The sequence below is a fragment of the Sciurus carolinensis genome, chromosome 2 (assembly GCF_902686445.1).
Source record: "Sciurus carolinensis chromosome 2, mSciCar1.2, whole genome shotgun sequence".
Classification (NCBI taxonomy): Eukaryota; Metazoa; Chordata; class Mammalia; order Rodentia; family Sciuridae; genus Sciurus; species Sciurus carolinensis.
Window position 1 is genome coordinate 21538424 of NC_062214.1, and position 17250 is coordinate 21555673.

The 17250-nt window shown below is 50.7% G+C and overlaps 1 protein-coding gene across 7 annotated transcripts in view; it reads right to left on the reverse strand.

The window, feature by feature from the left end:
• The window catches only part of Dlgap4 (DLG associated protein 4), a 175764-nt gene that overhangs the window by 50348 nt on the left and 108166 nt on the right, over nucleotides 1-17250 (reverse strand). For 5 of the 7 annotated variants that reach the window (XM_047538756.1, XM_047538759.1, XM_047538758.1 and 2 more), the window contains 2 exons: nucleotides 16471-16521; nucleotides 12976-13216 (listed from right to left, as the gene is read on the reverse strand). In XM_047538756.1, the coding sequence (XP_047394712.1) occupies nucleotides 12976-13216; nucleotides 16471-16521 (292 nt within the window). Of the gene's footprint in view, nucleotides 1-3880; nucleotides 4904-12975; nucleotides 13217-16470; nucleotides 16522-17250 lie in introns of those variants that run through there. The other 2 variants (XM_047538760.1, XM_047538763.1) reach the window with 2 other exon arrangements.

The following is a 17250-nucleotide window of genomic DNA, read 5'->3' on the forward strand; positions in this document are numbered from 1 at the left end:
TGTTCTCCTTTCTCTCAGAGGCTGGCCCAGGCTGGAAGGGCAGGCTCTTGGTAAGAGAGCATATCCAAGCCCAATTCAGTGGCAGCCTGGGTTGAGCCTAGTTCCAGCCACTTGGGACCACTTCTCTTGTCCTGTAAGGAAACTGTTCACTGGCCAAAGCAGAATTGAGAGTTCCAGTTCCTCACCAGGTGATCCAAGCCAGCAATGCATAAGAGTCAGGGAGACCTGGGGGAGGCAGGGCAGTGGCTTTAGCCCTTGCTCTGTGATCCAAGCCATGTCCCTCCCCTTACCCAGGCATACTTTCTTACTTTCATCTTTTAGCTCTAGAATTTGAATTTTATTTGTCCTTAAGGCAGTCTTGGTTTCTGGGAATGGGTGGGTGAGGAACACAGCTAACTCTGGCTCAGGCTGAGTGAGGAAAGGCAGCCATAGCCAGGACCTGAAAATTTGGGAGGTGAAGAGGTAATCACACCACACACCTGAGCAGCCTATTAAATTCCTATTGATGCATGGCCTTTGTTCCTGTTCAAGTGTTCCATTCCACAGCCCTCACCCTGGCTAGGTCTGACAGTGTCTGCTGCCAGGGACAAGCTGGGAAGGGGGATTTGCTTCTACAAACAACCCATCCTACCCAAAACAAAGATAAGCGTAGTGATAACTGCCATTTCTTGAAGGGTCCTTATTACATGAATTCCCAACCTCAGAGCAACTGTGAGCTAGGTATTTCCATTCCTCCAATGAGACAGAGAAGAAAACTGAAGTCAGAAAACCAATCAAGGTTACCCAGCAGGGACAAGTCAAGCTGTCACAAAAACTCAGGATACCCTCAGTGCCATTTTTTCCCAGAGTGCTGCCAATAGGCTCTCAGACTAGAATCCTCTAGAGGGTTGGTATAAAAAGTTGATTCCTGCCCCTAGACCTGCCAAATGAGAATCTCTGGAGATAGAGCACAAGGACTCTGAACTTTACATAAAAGGAATAGAGAAGTAAAGTGACTTGCTAAGGTCACACTTTAATTAAGCCTAGGACTGAACTTACAGCTGGATTCCAGTGCCAGGGGAGAATACCCGGAGGAGGTGCCATTTGACAGTGTGGGCCTCCAAAGGAAAAGAGGACAAAGGGGGAGGATACACCACAAATAAAGGCTTGCTTTCTTGCTGCAACACCTTCACCTTCACTCCCTGGGGAGTGAAGAAATTCATACAGAGCCCCACTGTAGCTTTTTCCCAAGAGCCCAGGGAGATACATTCTGGAGCCCATCAGAGCTTCTGGGAGGAAAGCCTGTAGTGTGTGGTGATCTCTGGCAGTGGCCCTCAGGCTGCATCTGGTTGCTGCTCAGGATGAGAAAGCTAGGGGAGGTGTGACTCAGTCCCCACCCAGTCTCAAGTTAGCCTCCTTTAAATCTGAGATGAGCTCAGAGACTAGGGAAATGTCTGGAACAGATGCCAGAGCAAGAGGCCTGAGGGACAGGCTACCAGGTAGAAGTAGTAAACTTGGAGGAAAGCTGTGGGCTGCAGAGAAAAACAGACAAGCAGGATGGGCTCCAAGCCTGCCTGGAGCCTGAGTGGGAGCCTGAGTAGGTCCCCATCCCGCTCTGGGCTCTCTATTCTCCATCCACAATAGTTTCTGACTTCCTCCCAGGACTGTTGTTGAGGAACAATGGTCAGGAAAGAGCCTGGCAGGTTACACAATGCCTTAGACAGTCATGAGAGTAGAGGATTATTCCTATTATTACTAGAGGAGGCAGAAGGTGCCTTCCTTGTTACCTGAACCCCAACTACTAGGGCTGAGGGGAAAGGCTGGGCCTCTTTCTTGTTCCCACAAATTATTATTGGGAGGGAAAAGTTCACATTTATCAATTGCCTACTGGGTACCAGGTGTTTTTTATATTTATAAAATCTCATTTAATCCTCACCACAATCATGAGTATAAATGATTATCTGGAGTCCAGATGAGGAAACTGAAGCTCAAAGAAAGTAACCTGCAAGTTTACAGAGGCAGTGGATGATGGAGACTGATTAAAACCAGGTGACTGTGGCTCTAAACCCCCACACTATTTCCTCTCTCTGGAAAAGCTGTAGAAGAGGCACAACATGCCTTATATAGAGATTCAACTCAAATGCCACCTCCTCCTGGAAGTCCTTCTGATTCCTTTGCCCAGACAGGACCTCTCTACTCTGAAACCCTACAGCACCCATCAGCACACATGAGGCATCATTCAGCACATTCTCCTCCTTGCTCTGTGACCAGGCATACTTTTAAAATGTAAGATGAGGCACATTTTCAAATAACTGGCCTCTGAGTTACCTCAGAACCCTAAAAGTCAGAATTGGAAGGAACCTAAGAGACCATGCCACCCAACATCTTCATTTTCAGCAGGAAAAAACAGAAGTCCAGAGTCACAGTATTTTGGCTTCAGAGTCAGGATCAGAACCAAGGCACTTTCCCTTCAGAATTTTAGGGATTCCATGATTTCAGAATCAGTCTTAGGACAAGGATTCCTATTCCCATATTACAGAGTAGGAAGCCAACACCCAAAGCAAAGTACTGGCTGAAACCTCTGTGGGTCCCTGGCCCTTCTGGCCCTCATAGCCTCATCTTTAAGACTAGGGGCTACAATAGGTGGTCTCATTTCCTGCTCTAAAGTTCTAAGACATCCTAGGGTTCCTGACAGCAAACCCCAGTCCTCTGTGGAGACTTTCTCTGCTGGAGCCTTTGTTCTCCCACTCTACAGAGGAAGAAGGAAAAGTAGCCATGGCTCCCAACTACAAACTTTGTTTCCAAGTGCAACCAATCCCATTCTTAAACAATAATGGGATAGCACATGGAAAATCCAACTGTCCCCCAGCAAAGACACCTCTCTGGACACATATTCACCTAATTACAAACCGATGAAAAGCAACCAGAATTGGGGCATAAATAAGGGAAAGACACTTCCCTGCTCTCAGAAGGCAGGTGTATTTCTGAACAACCAGGTGGCAGTGGAGTGGAGGGTAAAGAACCCTGGACTGTGAGGTCCTAGGTTGGATCCCTGTCCCAGCGCTGGCAGAAATCAGTTATGTACCCTCAGAAAGCTACTCTCCCCCTCGAGGGCTCAATTTAAAGACAGGCTGACAGTTCACAAAGTCTACGGATGCTTCATTTGATTTTCAGGGCAACCCTGTGAGGCCAGCAAACACAATGATTCCCTTTTCAGAGATGGGAAAACTGAGACTTGGAGAGGTCAAAGGTCTCACTTAAGGTCACACCTCCTGAAGTTGGCAGAATCAAGGCTCTAGAGGTCTCAGACCTACAAACCCAATACTCAGGGGTGTCCAGATTAAGAACAATTCCTCTCTCCACTCATTGTGAATCAAGTTTCAGCAAGACCAAGTCTGACAGACCCTTTTTCATCTACCCATCCTGGTGGCTTGCAAAGTTCTGGCCACAAACCCCACGCCACAGCCCAGCTGCCTAGGAGGCCGCACCCCCCTGCAAAACTTCATTACTCAAGTTGGCAAGAACGCAGCCCCCACCCCCAGTCGATCTAAATAAACGCCCAAGTGATATCACATCCTGCTGGCTCCAAAATAGCCCAGGCCTGCCCACAAGCGATCAAAAGTGCCAGGCCATGCAGGGCCAAGCCGGCAGGGATGCCCGCCCGGTGCGCCCTCCACACACTCAAGCAACTAAAGCAGAAGCCTCAGAGCAGAAAGGCCCCCTCTCCCTCCTCGCCAGACAGCTTGGCCCCTCCCTCTTTAACCCCTTTGCCGAAAGGCCCCAGCTCCTCCTTTGCCCCAGCGCGAGCCCCTGCCCCAGCGCCAACCCCATGGAGCCTCAGCCGCGGCCAGCCTGCGGGACGACTCCGACTCTGGCCCGACACGGACTCCCCACCACTCACATTGCTTCAAGAGCTCCAGACACAAAGCCATGAGGGCCGGATGGGGGTCAGAGACCCAAAGACCCGGCAGAAACAGAAAAAGGGAGAGGGAGAGACAGGGAGCAGAGAAAAGGGGAGACAGGGGACCAGAAAGAAAGCAAGAGTGGCCAAAGCCCAGGACTCAGAGGGGGGCCTTCAGCGTCGGAGACATAGAGTGGTGAGACCTCGGGGCAGAAGTGGGGCGCAGGGAGAGCGAAGCAGGGGACCCCAGTCCAGAGAGAGAGGCGGGGGTGCTGGAAGCCTGAGAGAACAAGGAGAAACAGCAACAGGGAACAAATCAAGGGAAGACAGGCTCTGAAGTCAGGAGGCTGGGAAGATATTGGGGGTCCCAAGGATAGCCCAAGGGATCTAGAAAGCCCTGCCGGAAAAGGGGGACACCCAGAAGAGGGAAAACCCCCCGGGGAAATAGGGGCTCAGAGCAGGCAAGACCCCAGGGATTGGGAGTACGGGTTGAAGGGAGCGCCCCCGGAGGATGTGCGGGAAGCTCAGGGGAAGCCTTGGGGAGAGTGGAAGTGTTCCCAAGGAGAGGCCCCGAAAGATCTGGGGGCGCTGAGGAGGAGTCCCGAAGACTGGGGAGCCCAGGAAGGGAGGCTGGGGAATGAGAGCAGCGCTTTGAGGGGGACCCGAGATCGGGGAGCGAGGGAGGGGCCGGGTGGGAGCGCGAGGGCAGAGACAAAGAGACAGCGAGCCAGGGAGAGACAAAGCGGGCACAGCGGGGACACGGGCCAGAGGGCTGGCGGCCGGACAGAAGGACGGAAGCGCGGGCGGGCGGCGGACCGACGGGCGGACGGACGGACAGACGGGAGGAGGGCGGGGGCAGGGCAGGGCGGGGGCGGCGCCCGTCTCCTCGCGGGGCCGCGGCTGCTCCGGGTGGCGCTGGGCGGGCCCCGGGCGTCCGGGCTGAGGAGGCGGCGGCGACGACGTGGACCGGACAGACGGACGGAGTGACGGACGGACTGGCGGCAGCTACGGCCAGCGGCGGGCACTCACCCTCCTCCCTCACGCGGCCCGGCCCGAGGCTCCGGTTTTGTACGCCCGAGGGGCGGGGCCTCCGGGTTAAAGCCCCGCGCCGGCCCCGCCCCGGCCCGCCCCCCGCGTCAGCCGCGCGCGCGTCGCCCGGGACTCCGGCGCCGGACGGGGGCGCGCGCAGCCCTCTCGGCAGGTGGCCCGGCGCGCGCGCGCTCGAAGGGGCCGGTGCGCAGGCGCGCACTGGGCCCACGCCCAGGCCGGCCGGGCCTGAAAGGGAGCGCGCGCCCACGTCGGCATGCGCATGCCCGAGCTGGGGGCTCCGCCCCTCGAGTCGCCCAACCAAACCGGTTCCATCTGGAACGCAACTGCGTTTTCGGTGCTGGAGGTGGAACGGGTGGGAGCTCGCACCGGTTCATCCCGGTGTAGCCGGGAAAATTGAGGCTCGAGAGAAAACCGCCTGAGGGGGCGTTTTCGCCCCTCATAGTCAGATTAGTCCTCAGGTCCTATCGACTTTGCTTCCTAGGTGTATCTAGTTGTCCATCCGTAGCTGTGCGCACCGGGGATCCTAGAGATGGGTTCCCCTGGGCGCCAACCTCGGCTCAGACACTTGAAGCCTATGTGACCTTGGACGAGATGTTCATTCAACTTCCCTGCGCTTTCCTATCCTCCTCGGTTAAAAAATAAAGAAAGAAAGAAAGAAAGAAAGGAAAAAAGTAAAAGTACAGCTGTGTCTATTAGCGCCCCCACCCCAGCCAGTTCTCCGTGCCCTGAGAGCCCTTCTCTTTTTGCAGTCCAGGTACTTTCGCTTTCCTGCACACCTGTGCCATAGGTCTGCCCACTGTCACTGTTTCCCCACTATGATGTGCTGAAAAATGAGTGACAGTCCACCTACTCAGCACCAGTAGGCACTCAGTTAACCAGAAGCGTCTTGGTCTGAGGACTTGGTGGAGCCCAGGGAGGAAGCTACCTTTTGCTTGGGGCCCTGTGGTGAGGTGCCCATTTCAACAGGGAATTTTGCTGCCTCATCACGCATTTTGGGAAGGCTTCGTGGATTCTCCTATCGCTCTCTGAATCTGTGGCTTCTACCCAGGCCTTACTGTTCCTCGTCTGAACACTAGCCTAATTTATCCTGCCCATACTACTAGATGGTTCTCCCTGAAGTTCCTATGACCTTCTGTACCTCTGTACCATGACCTTGGATCTCAGCCCCCCTCCACAGGACAAGGGAGAACTCAAGGCTTTGAAATCAGGCAGACCCAGGTAGGAAACAGCTCCTTGGCCTACATAGTGGGTGACCTTGACTATGACACTCCTTTAGGCTGTGGTTGCTTTGTAAAATATCTGTGTGTGTTGGGGTAACTGGGTTAAATCAGGAATGGTAGATATGGGTAGCTGCTGGCCGCAGCAAACATACTAATCAATGGTGGCACACTTATCTGCTTAACTAAATCTAAGTCCTGAGCGCTGAGGATCAGAAATGACACAGGAACTGAAGTCTGTTTGCAATCTCTGGTCATGATGGTCTCTGAGGTTCCTTTTAGCCCTGACATTCTGAGGATCAGACGGGAAGAGCTGACAGGAGCCTGCAGTGTAATAACCAGAGTACAGTGGAGGACTGGGCCTCACTCAGGGTAGACTTAGGGGAGGTTGACTGAAGGGGTTTTGTCAATCATCCTTGGAGTGTATATCAGTGTGTGTGTGTGGCGGGGAGGGAGTGAGTCAGAGAAGCCAGGAGAGTTCTGGGGAATGGGAGAAAGGAAGGGCAGAGCAGCCTGTGACTTGGTGACAGGTCCCCAAACTTAAACACAAATGGCCAATGTGAGGGTCAGGGAAGGGTATGTACCTACTCAGAGTGGCAGAGCAGAGCTGAATCTAGGACTTGGGGCTCCTGAGCAGGGAACAAGTGTGTTTGCTGGGCCAGGAACCTATCTTAGCTCAGCTTCAAGTCTCCTATGGCCAGGGAGTGACCCCAAGTGTGTGCACCTGTGTATATGCGTGTGTTCACGTGTGTGCACAAGTGTGCACATATGCAGGTGCAGAGGATGCTATTAGCAGGCACAGGGGTGCCATTCAGCAGCCCTCCACCATCATCCTTGTGGGGGGTTGCTGGGTAATGTTTCAGCCTCCAGTGTGATTCAGAGGGAGTGGGAGAGACAGAGAAAGGAGGATGGGGAGGGCCAGAAACTGAGAGGGAAGAGAGAGAGGGTGGGGGCTGGAAAGAGAGGAGTTGGGGAGAGAAACAGGGCCTAGGGGGAGACAGAAGGCAAAGCTGGAGGGGGAGGGGAAGGGGTGGGGAAGGAAGATGGCAGAATAAGCAGAGGAGTGGGAGGGAGGCTCTTCTCTGTTCTTTCTCTGCCAGAGGCCTAGAGAGAGGAGAGGCAGGATCAGGGGTAAACTGTAGGTTACAGCACCTGGACCACTCCAGGTGGTCCTCTGGCTGGGGAGGGGCAGACAGCAGCTGAGCTGCTGCCTCCCCCCATTGTCCCAGCTGGAGCTGCCCGCCTGCCAGTCACCTGCCAGAACTATTTCTGGAATGTGGAATCTGGGTCAGAAAGGGGGAGGGAGGGTGGCAGTGGCAGCACTGGCAGTTGGGAAGCTGGCCAGCTCTTTGTGGGTGGGTGGGCGCTCACATTCTGTCAGGCTCTCACTGCCTCAGTAACCAGTGCTCACTCACGTCTCCCCACCTGCCCGAGTCTGGTCTGCGTACATATGTGCTCACGTGAGAGAGACAAAGGGCTTTCATGCCACTCCGCAGTGTGGGGCTCAGAAGAGCCCTGTGTGTGTGGTGGTGGTGGTGGGCTGAGGGATGACCCCTTGGAGACAGATACAGGACTCATGTAACTTACTCATGTGCACCGAGGAGGGGGGCCTTCTGAGCAGGGATGACCCCTGCAGGGAGACTGAGGCTGAGTGAGGGTGGGCCTGTGTGCTGGTGTTGCCTTGTGGAGGGAGGGGATTTGGGTAGGACTGCCGTGTATGGTTGTATGAATTTTATATGATTAAGGATGCCACGTATGGGGGTGTGCTGTCCACAGTGTAGACATGATCCAGTTATAGAATTGTGATGATGAATTCCTGGCAGATGGAAGTAAAGGATCTATTGTAACAGAAAGTGTACATCATGACCCCTCCTCAGCAGGTGGCTGTGAAGTGCCTGGAGAAGGAGCACCCTTTCTTAACTCAGTACGCAACTGCAGTTCCAGTCACAGAGTTGAAAATGTGAGGGCTTTGGTTTTCCCTGTGAGGTAGGTGAGTTCACAACTGTGATCATAAGTGGAACAAAGGGTAGAGGAAAGAAGACCAAGTATGCAGTGGCCTGTGGTGAGTGTGGAGGGGAAACCTGGGAGGGTGAATTTTGGGGTGGTTCCAGTGTACACCAAAGGTACGCTTTCCTCAAGGTTTGGAGGGGGTATGGACCTTGAAGGAGACACGTGTACACGAGTGTGTGTGCAGGCGTATGTTGCTGTTAGGTATATATGTGTACACAGAAGAATATCAGTATGTACATGTTTTTACATCTGTTTTTACACATGTTTACCTCATGGTTTACATCTGCCACATACAGGTCTAGGAGTACAAGACTTGAGGTAGGTCTATAAGTAGGTCCACATGGGCACATGTGTCTGGGTAGGTGTGAGAAATTGCTACATGATACCTTCTTAACCACCTTGATTTGGGCTAAAGCCCCCAAATGGAGAACTCCCACATTTCTGTATTTAATGCCCAGAGCTATATCATCCATATGGGATGTGCTGGGGGTGCTGTGATTGATTGGATTATTGGCCTCATTCTCAGCTCCTGTTTGTGGACACGCTGTTTGTTATGTTACCACAGTTGCTCCCATCGAGAGTGGAATATATTTCACTGGATTTTGGTTTTAGACTCATGTAACTTACTTTGATCAACTGGATCAGAGAGAAACTTGAAATGTGCTTGCACAATGAGGTTGCCTTGGATACTTCTGCCATCACCATGGGAAGAACATGCCCTGGCTAAGCCACTGATTCCAGAGTACCCTTTGGTCCCAAGATGTAGGACCCATAGAGCAGAAACAGCTGACCAGCAAACTCACGAATGAGAACAAATACTTATTATTGTGTGCCATTGAAATCACATGCTTGTTACACAGCATCACTGTGATAACAGTTGACTGATACAAATTGGTACCCAAAGTGAAGTGTGAAAGCAATAAAAACTGAAAATATGTTGCATTAGCTCCAGGACCAAGTGGTGAGTAAACAGTGAGTGAACTGTTATAAGGGGCTTGAAAAAAGATCTTCCAAATTATGTGCAGGTCAAACTCTTGGTGAAACTGTCATCTACAGTAATTTGAGGAGAACAGATAGATTTGGGAAAGATAGTTTCCAGGCAAAATGTTGAAAGCAAGAGCTGACTCCTTTTAGCTGCTTTTGATAAGCACAAGAAAGAGGAACTCACAAAAGAAAGAGCTAATCTGTAGAGAGTATTTAGAGTAAATAGAGAAAGCCTGGAACTTGCTGAGCTGGAAAATAAGTCTGTTAACTCCAGTTTCTCCAGCCAGTAAATCATTCTTAAATTAAGATACAGCCTGGGGACAAAGATCAAACCATGGTCATAATCAGTTAAGATACAGAATGGGGACCAGACCAAATTCAGGGTGTGGTTATAACACCTTTTATTAACACTCTCCAGGTACCATCTAATAGATATTCTCAGCTGGTCATAAGAGCACCCAGAAAGTTTAAGGGAATGGTCTTGCAGAAGCCTGCTGTACCTAAAGTAGGCAAAATTAAGTTAAGAGGGATGGGCATGATTCAAACCTAACTGTGGGTGTGACTTTGGCACATGGAGTTATGTGAAATCAAATTCATGGAAAACCCATAGCCTGGACTGGGGTTGTGGCTCAGTGGTAGAGCGCTTGCCTAGCACATGTGAGGCACTGGGTTCCATCCTTAGCACCACATAAAAAAATAAATAAAATAAACTTATATTAAAAAAGAAGAATGACTTTGTAAAAAGAAAAAATAAATAAAAGAAAGAAAACCCACCGTGTTTGAGGTAGGTGCATGGGTAACACTGGTCACCTTTGGTTAAAGGAACTGAGATTGCTCAAGATGTGAAAAAACATTTAGCTCCCCATCTTCGGGTAGGAAACAGGCTACAGAAGGTGTTCAGCTGCCCAAAGGGCATATTCTCCATTACAGGAGATATTCTAGGAGTATTCCCTATCCCAGAGTATTTGCCTAACAATTTGTCCAGAATGACATGGAACGATAGACAGGAGTGTCCACTGTAGTTAACCTGTCCCTGTTTACCAAAGTATGCTGTGCATGTGGCCTGGCTACAGGGCAATGACTTGGTTTTTTAGATGATAGGTCAATTGATGGAGAGGAGCCACATTTGGACCTGACACAGATCATGAGGTCTTGATGCCATGACTGGATGAAACTTTTGGGGGTTTTCTGATAAGTGTTTTCTGTGTTAGAGGATGTGAATAAATGTGGCCAAGAGAGTGGACTATAGAAGATTGAATTATTGATCCTGGTTCTTTACCCCTCTCCGCATCTGCATCCTTTGCCACGTACAGTTTCTGACACAAGGGTGAGAGGGTACTTCATTCCTTGACTTTGAGCTCAGTCACATGACTCGCTTTAGCAATAGGATGTTAGCAGATGTTACACAAGTTAGGGCCTTGAGTATTCTTGTGCAGCTGGTTAGGCTTGCTTTCTTGCCTTCTACCACCACTAGAAGAATACGCCCTGGCTAGGCCACTGATCCCAGCTGGACTCGGGTCCCAGGAGGAGAATGAAAGACATGTGGAACAGAGCTGTCCTGACAAACTTGTGAGCAAGAAATAAATGTCATTGAATTATACTGACTTTGTGATTGTTATGCAGCATTATTGAGGCAAGAGCTGACGGAGGGAGGGACCTAAACAGTTGTGGGACACGTAGCCTATCGTGTATCTCCAGTCCATTCATGAGTCATTGGGGTTGGAGGGAACTGGTGAGTGAAGGTTTGTTTTCACAGAATTTCGGGCAATGCTATATGTCCTTTCGGGCCCACGTTATGTTTAGAGAACCTCTCAGGTATGTGAGAATGGGGGGAATGTGATCTTCTACCAAAGGCTCCCTTGGGACTGCAGCAGAGTGCTTGGAGAGCCGACAGGGCTTCCTTGGATTTGGAGGCCTTAGAACCATGGTCTCAACTCTGGCTTGGAAACCTCTAAAGTGGAAAGGCTGGTAGGGCTACCCATGCTAGCAGGTCTAGAAGGAAGGCTATAGGAGACCAGTCCATACTTTCAAAGTTCCATAAGGCCAAGGTCCTCATTTTTCATGGTAAGTGATCATGGAGGGAGAAAGTGGGACTGGAGTTGTTGTCAGAGGATTCTGCCCCACATGCCTGGCTAGCAGGCCAGGTTCCCTAGCAAAAAAGCTGAATGGAGCCAGGCACGGTGGCACACGCCTGTAAGCCCAGTGACTCAGGGGGCTGAGGCAGAAGATTCCAAGTTCAAAGCCAGCCTCAACCACTTAATGAGACCCTGAACAACTCCTATCTCAAAATAAAAAGGGCTGGGGATGCAGCTCAGTAGTAAAGTGCCCCTGGGTTCAATCCCCACTACCAAGGAAAAAATAAAAATAAATAAATAAATAATAAATAAAAATAAAAAAGCTGAGTGGGGAGGTGGGGTTCCACCAGAGAGAGAATCTGAGGGAGAACAAGAAGGAGTGAAGTGAAGGAAAGAAGCCCCTAGGAAGGCCCTTCAGGCCATGTGTCAGAGTCCCAGTGCCACACAACACCTGCCCTGTCTTTCCTTCCCTTCCCACCTGGAGGAACCAGCAACAGACAATGGTGAACAAGGCAGAGAGAAGACATTGACCACCACTTAGCTCTCCACTGAGGGCTGCCCAGCCCATGACTGGCCCTAGCCACAGGTGCCTGGCATTTGAGATGGACAAAGCTGAAGTTGTAAAGTTGGATCAGACTGGACTCTAACATCTGAAAATGAGACTGATCCTTAAGTTCTAAAAGTGATCAGAAGAGCTCAGGGATTTGCTCCAGGTATCACCCAAGGGCAGGGCAGGAAGACCAGTCAGGGCAAGTTGTTTCTTGCTCTGCCCCTATAGAGATCAGGTCATTTAATCACTAAGTTGGTTCCCTGTGTGTAGAATATCTGTGGGGTTCAAGTTCTTTCAGTGACATCAAACACTAACGGCCCTCGAAATGGTCATCTCTTCTACGACAACTAATCCCAGTTGTCCTCAGTTGTTAGGAAGCTCGGAATGAAGTCTGAGAACCAGTAACAGGGGCTACTACTGTCACACGCCTACACAGAGGGTTTAGCTAGAGCCTCCTGTCTCCTACATGATAGGAGTGCGACAACGAGCTTTCTGTAGTCTTCAGCTCCCCAAGAGCTCTCTGGGGCCTGGTTTAATATCCTCAATTTATAGATGGAGAAACTAAGGCTCAGGGAGCAGAACTAACTACCTAGAATAAGCTCAGATCTCTCGCTACTAAATCAGAAAATGTTGCTGTTTTTTCCTTGGTCTTGACTTTTCTATTATTGCATGGCTTGCTCAGTCACATAGTGTTCCTTCTTCCTCTGATCACACGTGGGTTATCTTCAGAGGAGTCAGAACAAGAATCAGGAAGAGTGGGTTATCCCTGATTGTGTGAGAGAAACCTGAAACTTCCTATGAGAAGGCTCCACACAGATCTGTCCTCTCTGCAGGTCCTACTCTCCCTAGAAATTTGCCTCCTTAATTAATCCCAACAGGTAGGTCCACTTCAGTGAGTCCTGCTTACCAGCAGGTGGCTGCTCTGAACCATGAAGCCACAAAGGATCCCAGGAGCCCTGGCCCCGCCCCCTGGCCCCACCCCCTGGCCCCAACCCCATTCTGCTTCTGCCCCTCTTTTGAGCTCCAGTTTGCAATCTGTGGGAAGTACAGCGCAAGGCCTTCTGCTTTTTCTCCCATCCATCCTTCCAGTGGCGGCCAGCCCACTATGGCTTCCTCCCAGGCAATCCCCCAGGCTGGCCCACCAGGTGTGGTTCCTGGGGTCCTCTTGAAAACAAAATACAGCCTCTCCCCCATCATCACCATACTCACTTGGAAGTGTGCGACTGTTGCTGAGGCTGCCCGTGCTGGGCGGCGGGGAGAGGGACTGAAGGGAGACACTGTCTTCCTCCTGCGAGCAGCCTGCCTGGATGGCCCGCAGGTAGCTGTGGCTGCGGGAGCGGAAGTAGCTGGGCAGAGGCAAGTCTAGAGCCTCCGCCGCTGCAGACTCTGCTTCGCTGCAGGCTGACTCGCAGGCTGCCTCATACTGGTCACTCAGTTCTGCCTCCCGTACCTGTCCAGGCAAAGGCAGGCATCAGGGGCCAGCTTTGCTCATGATGGGGTAAGGGATGCTTGGTGGTCGCTCAGTTGCAGGGCTGGACCCCAGCCACCCCTCCTCCCACCTCATTCAGGGCATAAGATGGGCAGATGGAGCTCTTAAGAAATAAACAGACCCTCTCACCTCTTTAGGCCTCAATTTCCCCATTTCTACAGTGAGGAGAAAGTTGGTATATTGCAGGATGTTAACTAGATTATAGCTTACTAGTATGTCCATATTGGTCAGCTGTTTTAAAGTTACATCAATTCAGGGTGAAAGAAGCCTTTAATAAATTAGTGATGTCTACCTTCAATATTGGCATGGGATCGGCAGTAGGTGTGCTGAATATTTACCATCTTGTGGTCCAATTCATTCATTTTACAAGAAAAAAAAATGCCGAAAGCAAAATCAAATGAAACTAAGGGGCAGTGAAGGGGAGACATTTTTCAGGGGCACCAGTGAGAATGGGGTAGAAGCAACACTCTAAATATATGTTTAGGGAAGGTTAATCTAGCCCCAGTATACAGAATGGATGCTGCGGATTGTTTCTGGAATGGAGGCAGAGGCCAGAAATGAAGCTGATGCAATAGCCTGGTGAGTTGAATGAGGGTGGTAGCACTGAGGATTGATTAGTGATGTCTGCCATGGACAGTATTGAGAATGATGGTGGGTATACTATTTGCCATCTCACATCTAGTTCAACCTCATCAGATGGTTCCATTTTCTCCACAGATGATCATAGCAAATCTGAGGCTGGGGGCATGAACATGGTGGACTCTTATACATGCACTCTCTCAGGGTTCTGGAATGGTTTTCTGATCAGTGTCTCAGGATATGTTGGTAAATGAGGACCACAGTATAAGCTGGGGAGTCAGCTAGCTAACCCTAAACACTAGGTGGAGGCCCTGAGAGGAGACCAGGGCTCCAGGAGGAGAGGGTCCCAGCTAACTTAGCACATATGTGGAGGAAAGGGTGGATCTAGGCGATGAATCTGCTGGGTAGCTGTGTGACCTCAGGCCATCATTGTGTGCTCTGGGTCAGTCCCTCCTTATCTGCATGTAACAGAACTGTCTGGACACTTGTCTGTTTGTGCATCAGGTAAAACAACTAAATGGATCTTCATCCAATTTGGAAGGTATTTGCAAAGGTCTAAATTTGTGCTGTCCAATATGGTGGTCACTAGCCATGTGTGGCTACTTAGGTTTAATTTATTTAGAATTATATAACGTTCCATAGTCATACTAGCAATGTTTGTCTCATTTGCTTGGAAGCCCCGTGTGACTAGTGGCCAGTGGCTACCTTAGACAAGCATGGATTGTAGAACATTTTCCATCATTTCAGACATTTCCACCGGACAGAGATGATCAAACATAGACCATGTGGCATGGAAAATTCACTTGGAGGGGGTATTAAAGCAACTGTGTTTATTCTCCAGAGTTGCAAACTGAGGTATTTTGAGAGACCCTTGTGAATGCCAAGGGCAAGGAGGCCTTGCTTTGGGATTGCACCATAACAGCACAGCTCTGGAACCAGACTGCCAGGGTTTCAATCCTGGGTCCATTGTTTTCTTGCAATTGAAATACAGGCAAGTCACTTAATCACCCTTTGCCTCAATTTTCATGTATAAAATGGGGTTAATTACAGTTTCAATTTCACAGTGTCAAGATCAAATGAGCTAACTCATGCTTAGAACAGAGTCCAGGAGAGTAACTACCTGACCACCTGTACCTATAAACACAGGCAGCTACATGGGCTGTGTGCAAGGATTTACAAATGTTGGTTAAGACGCACCCAAGCACTGGGTGCGGTGGTGCATGCCTGTAATCCCAGAAACTTGGGATGCTGAGGCAGGAGGATTGTGAGTTCAAACCCAGCCTCAGCAACTTGGTGAGGCCTGAAGCAACTCAGTGAGACCCTGTCTCTTTTTAAATTTTTTTGTAGTTGTAGATGGACAGCATGTCTTTATTTTATTTGTTTGTCTTTATGTGGTGCTGAGGATCGAACCCACTGCCTCTAGTTAAGCATTCTGCCACTGAGCCGCAGCCCCAGCCCGAGACCCTGCCTCTTAAAATACAAAAAAAGGCTGGGGCTGGGACTCAGTGGTTAAGTGCTCGTGGGCTCAATCCCCTGTACAAAAGAAAACAAAATAAAACCAAAAAAGCTCCCAAGCTGGGGTGGGGGAAGGGAGGCCAGTTAGTGTTGGCCTGTGCGTGCAGGGCACTGTCCTAGGGGCTTTATGTGTTAACACATCGCATTCTTACCACAAACCTATTGCAGTTAGGGGATGAAGAGGTCACCTGGTCCACTGTGGGCTCCCTGAAGACCCTCTGGAATAATGTGCTCAAAAGGAACACATCGTTCCTATGACATGGTGGGGAGGGACATGTAGGCATCTAGAGCAGGAATCAGGAGATGGTCTGGTTCTGGCTTTGCTCTGTGTGATATGTGACCTTGGACAAGTCCCTTGTCTGCTCCTGGCTACAATGAAGAGTTGAGCTCAGAGCAATTTTTCTGCTCCACTTTCTGGACTTGGGGTTGGGAGGGAAAAGGGACCTCTTCCAGGGGGATGAGTGTTCATGGGGGGGACCCTCCAGACAGCCAGACAGGGCCATGACTGGCGATACCTCTGCCAACTGTTGTTTGTTTGCTTTTTGTGGTGCTGGGGATTGAACCCAGGGCCTTAGTGCATGTGAGGCAAGTGCTCTACCAACTGAGCTATATCCCCAGCTCCCCTGCCAACTTTTATAAAGTTGAAAAGTTTCTGCATTCACTTCAAAACCCCAAATTCTTAAAGGTCCTGCTGGAGCTCTGGAAAAGAGGATAGTCAGGGAATCTGGAGGTGGAGAACTGGCAGCCCCAGTCCCTGACCTATCTATCCAAACAGAAGAGTCTCCCCAGGCCTGCCTCAGGCTTAGTGGGAGGAGGGGAGGGTGGGAGGGAGCCAGAGGACTGTTAGGGAATACTTCTGTTGTCCTGGAATGATTTCTTATCCCATAGAACCTCACTCATTCCCTTTTTTATGAAGAGGAACCCAAGGCAGAGGAGTGAATCAGCGGGTGGGGAGTGGAGGGTCATTATACCCATGTGAGTCTCAACTCCATCTGCATTGGAGGGCACTTTCCTGGAATGGTTCTGCCCAGACTGGGTGCTAGGCCCACTCAGATGCAGGCCTCTTTACGCCTAGCCCTGGGCTTTGGATTGGGGTGCATGGGAATGGCAAACATACTGACCTGTTGCTCATGGCCAAACAACTGGGGGATCAGGGAGGCCTGTCCAAAAATCTGCAGGAAAGAGAGGGTGAGGGTTATGGGAGGGCCAGGGCTGGGGGTTGGAGGCTTAGATGCCAGGGAAGTTGAGGTTGGCTGATCTAACCTCCTCTCCAGACTGGCTGGGGCCCAGCTGCTCGGAGATATCACTTGGCTGCCTCCAGGGATGGGAGGCTCACTCCTGGGGCTGGGCATTGCTGAGGACTTCTGCTGTTTATAAGTCCTTTTCTTGGTCTAGCCTCTGGGTACATGGATACTCTACTGCTTCTCCTCCTGAGAAGGCAGCCCACCTGGATATGCAGATTAGGGATGGCTCTCAGAACTCTCTTCCCCAAGCTGGAAAGTCTCAGGTGGTTAAACCTTCTGGGGGTGAGGGCTTGGTGAGGGGAGGAATCAGAGGACCCTGGACTAGGAGAGAACCAGGGTTGGGCAAGGACTGGTGGGTGAGATCTGCCTGGGTCCGCAGCCTGGCCGATTCCATGAGACTTTCTGTGTAGTCAAAGAGCAAAGGTGTTCCAGGTGCTGGGGACAGGCGGGGGCCGGAGATGGGTGTGTGTGGGAGAGACAGAGAGACATATGGAGATGGATGCACACTTGAGAGAGTTGCAGGAAAATGTGAAGGAGGGAGAGATGACAGAGAAAAACAGAGGGGCTCAGAGAAACGGAAGGCCAAGGAAGGGTAGAACGTGATATGGGAGAGTCGGGGAGGGACATGTTTGTTCAGCCAATACCTACTGAGCATGT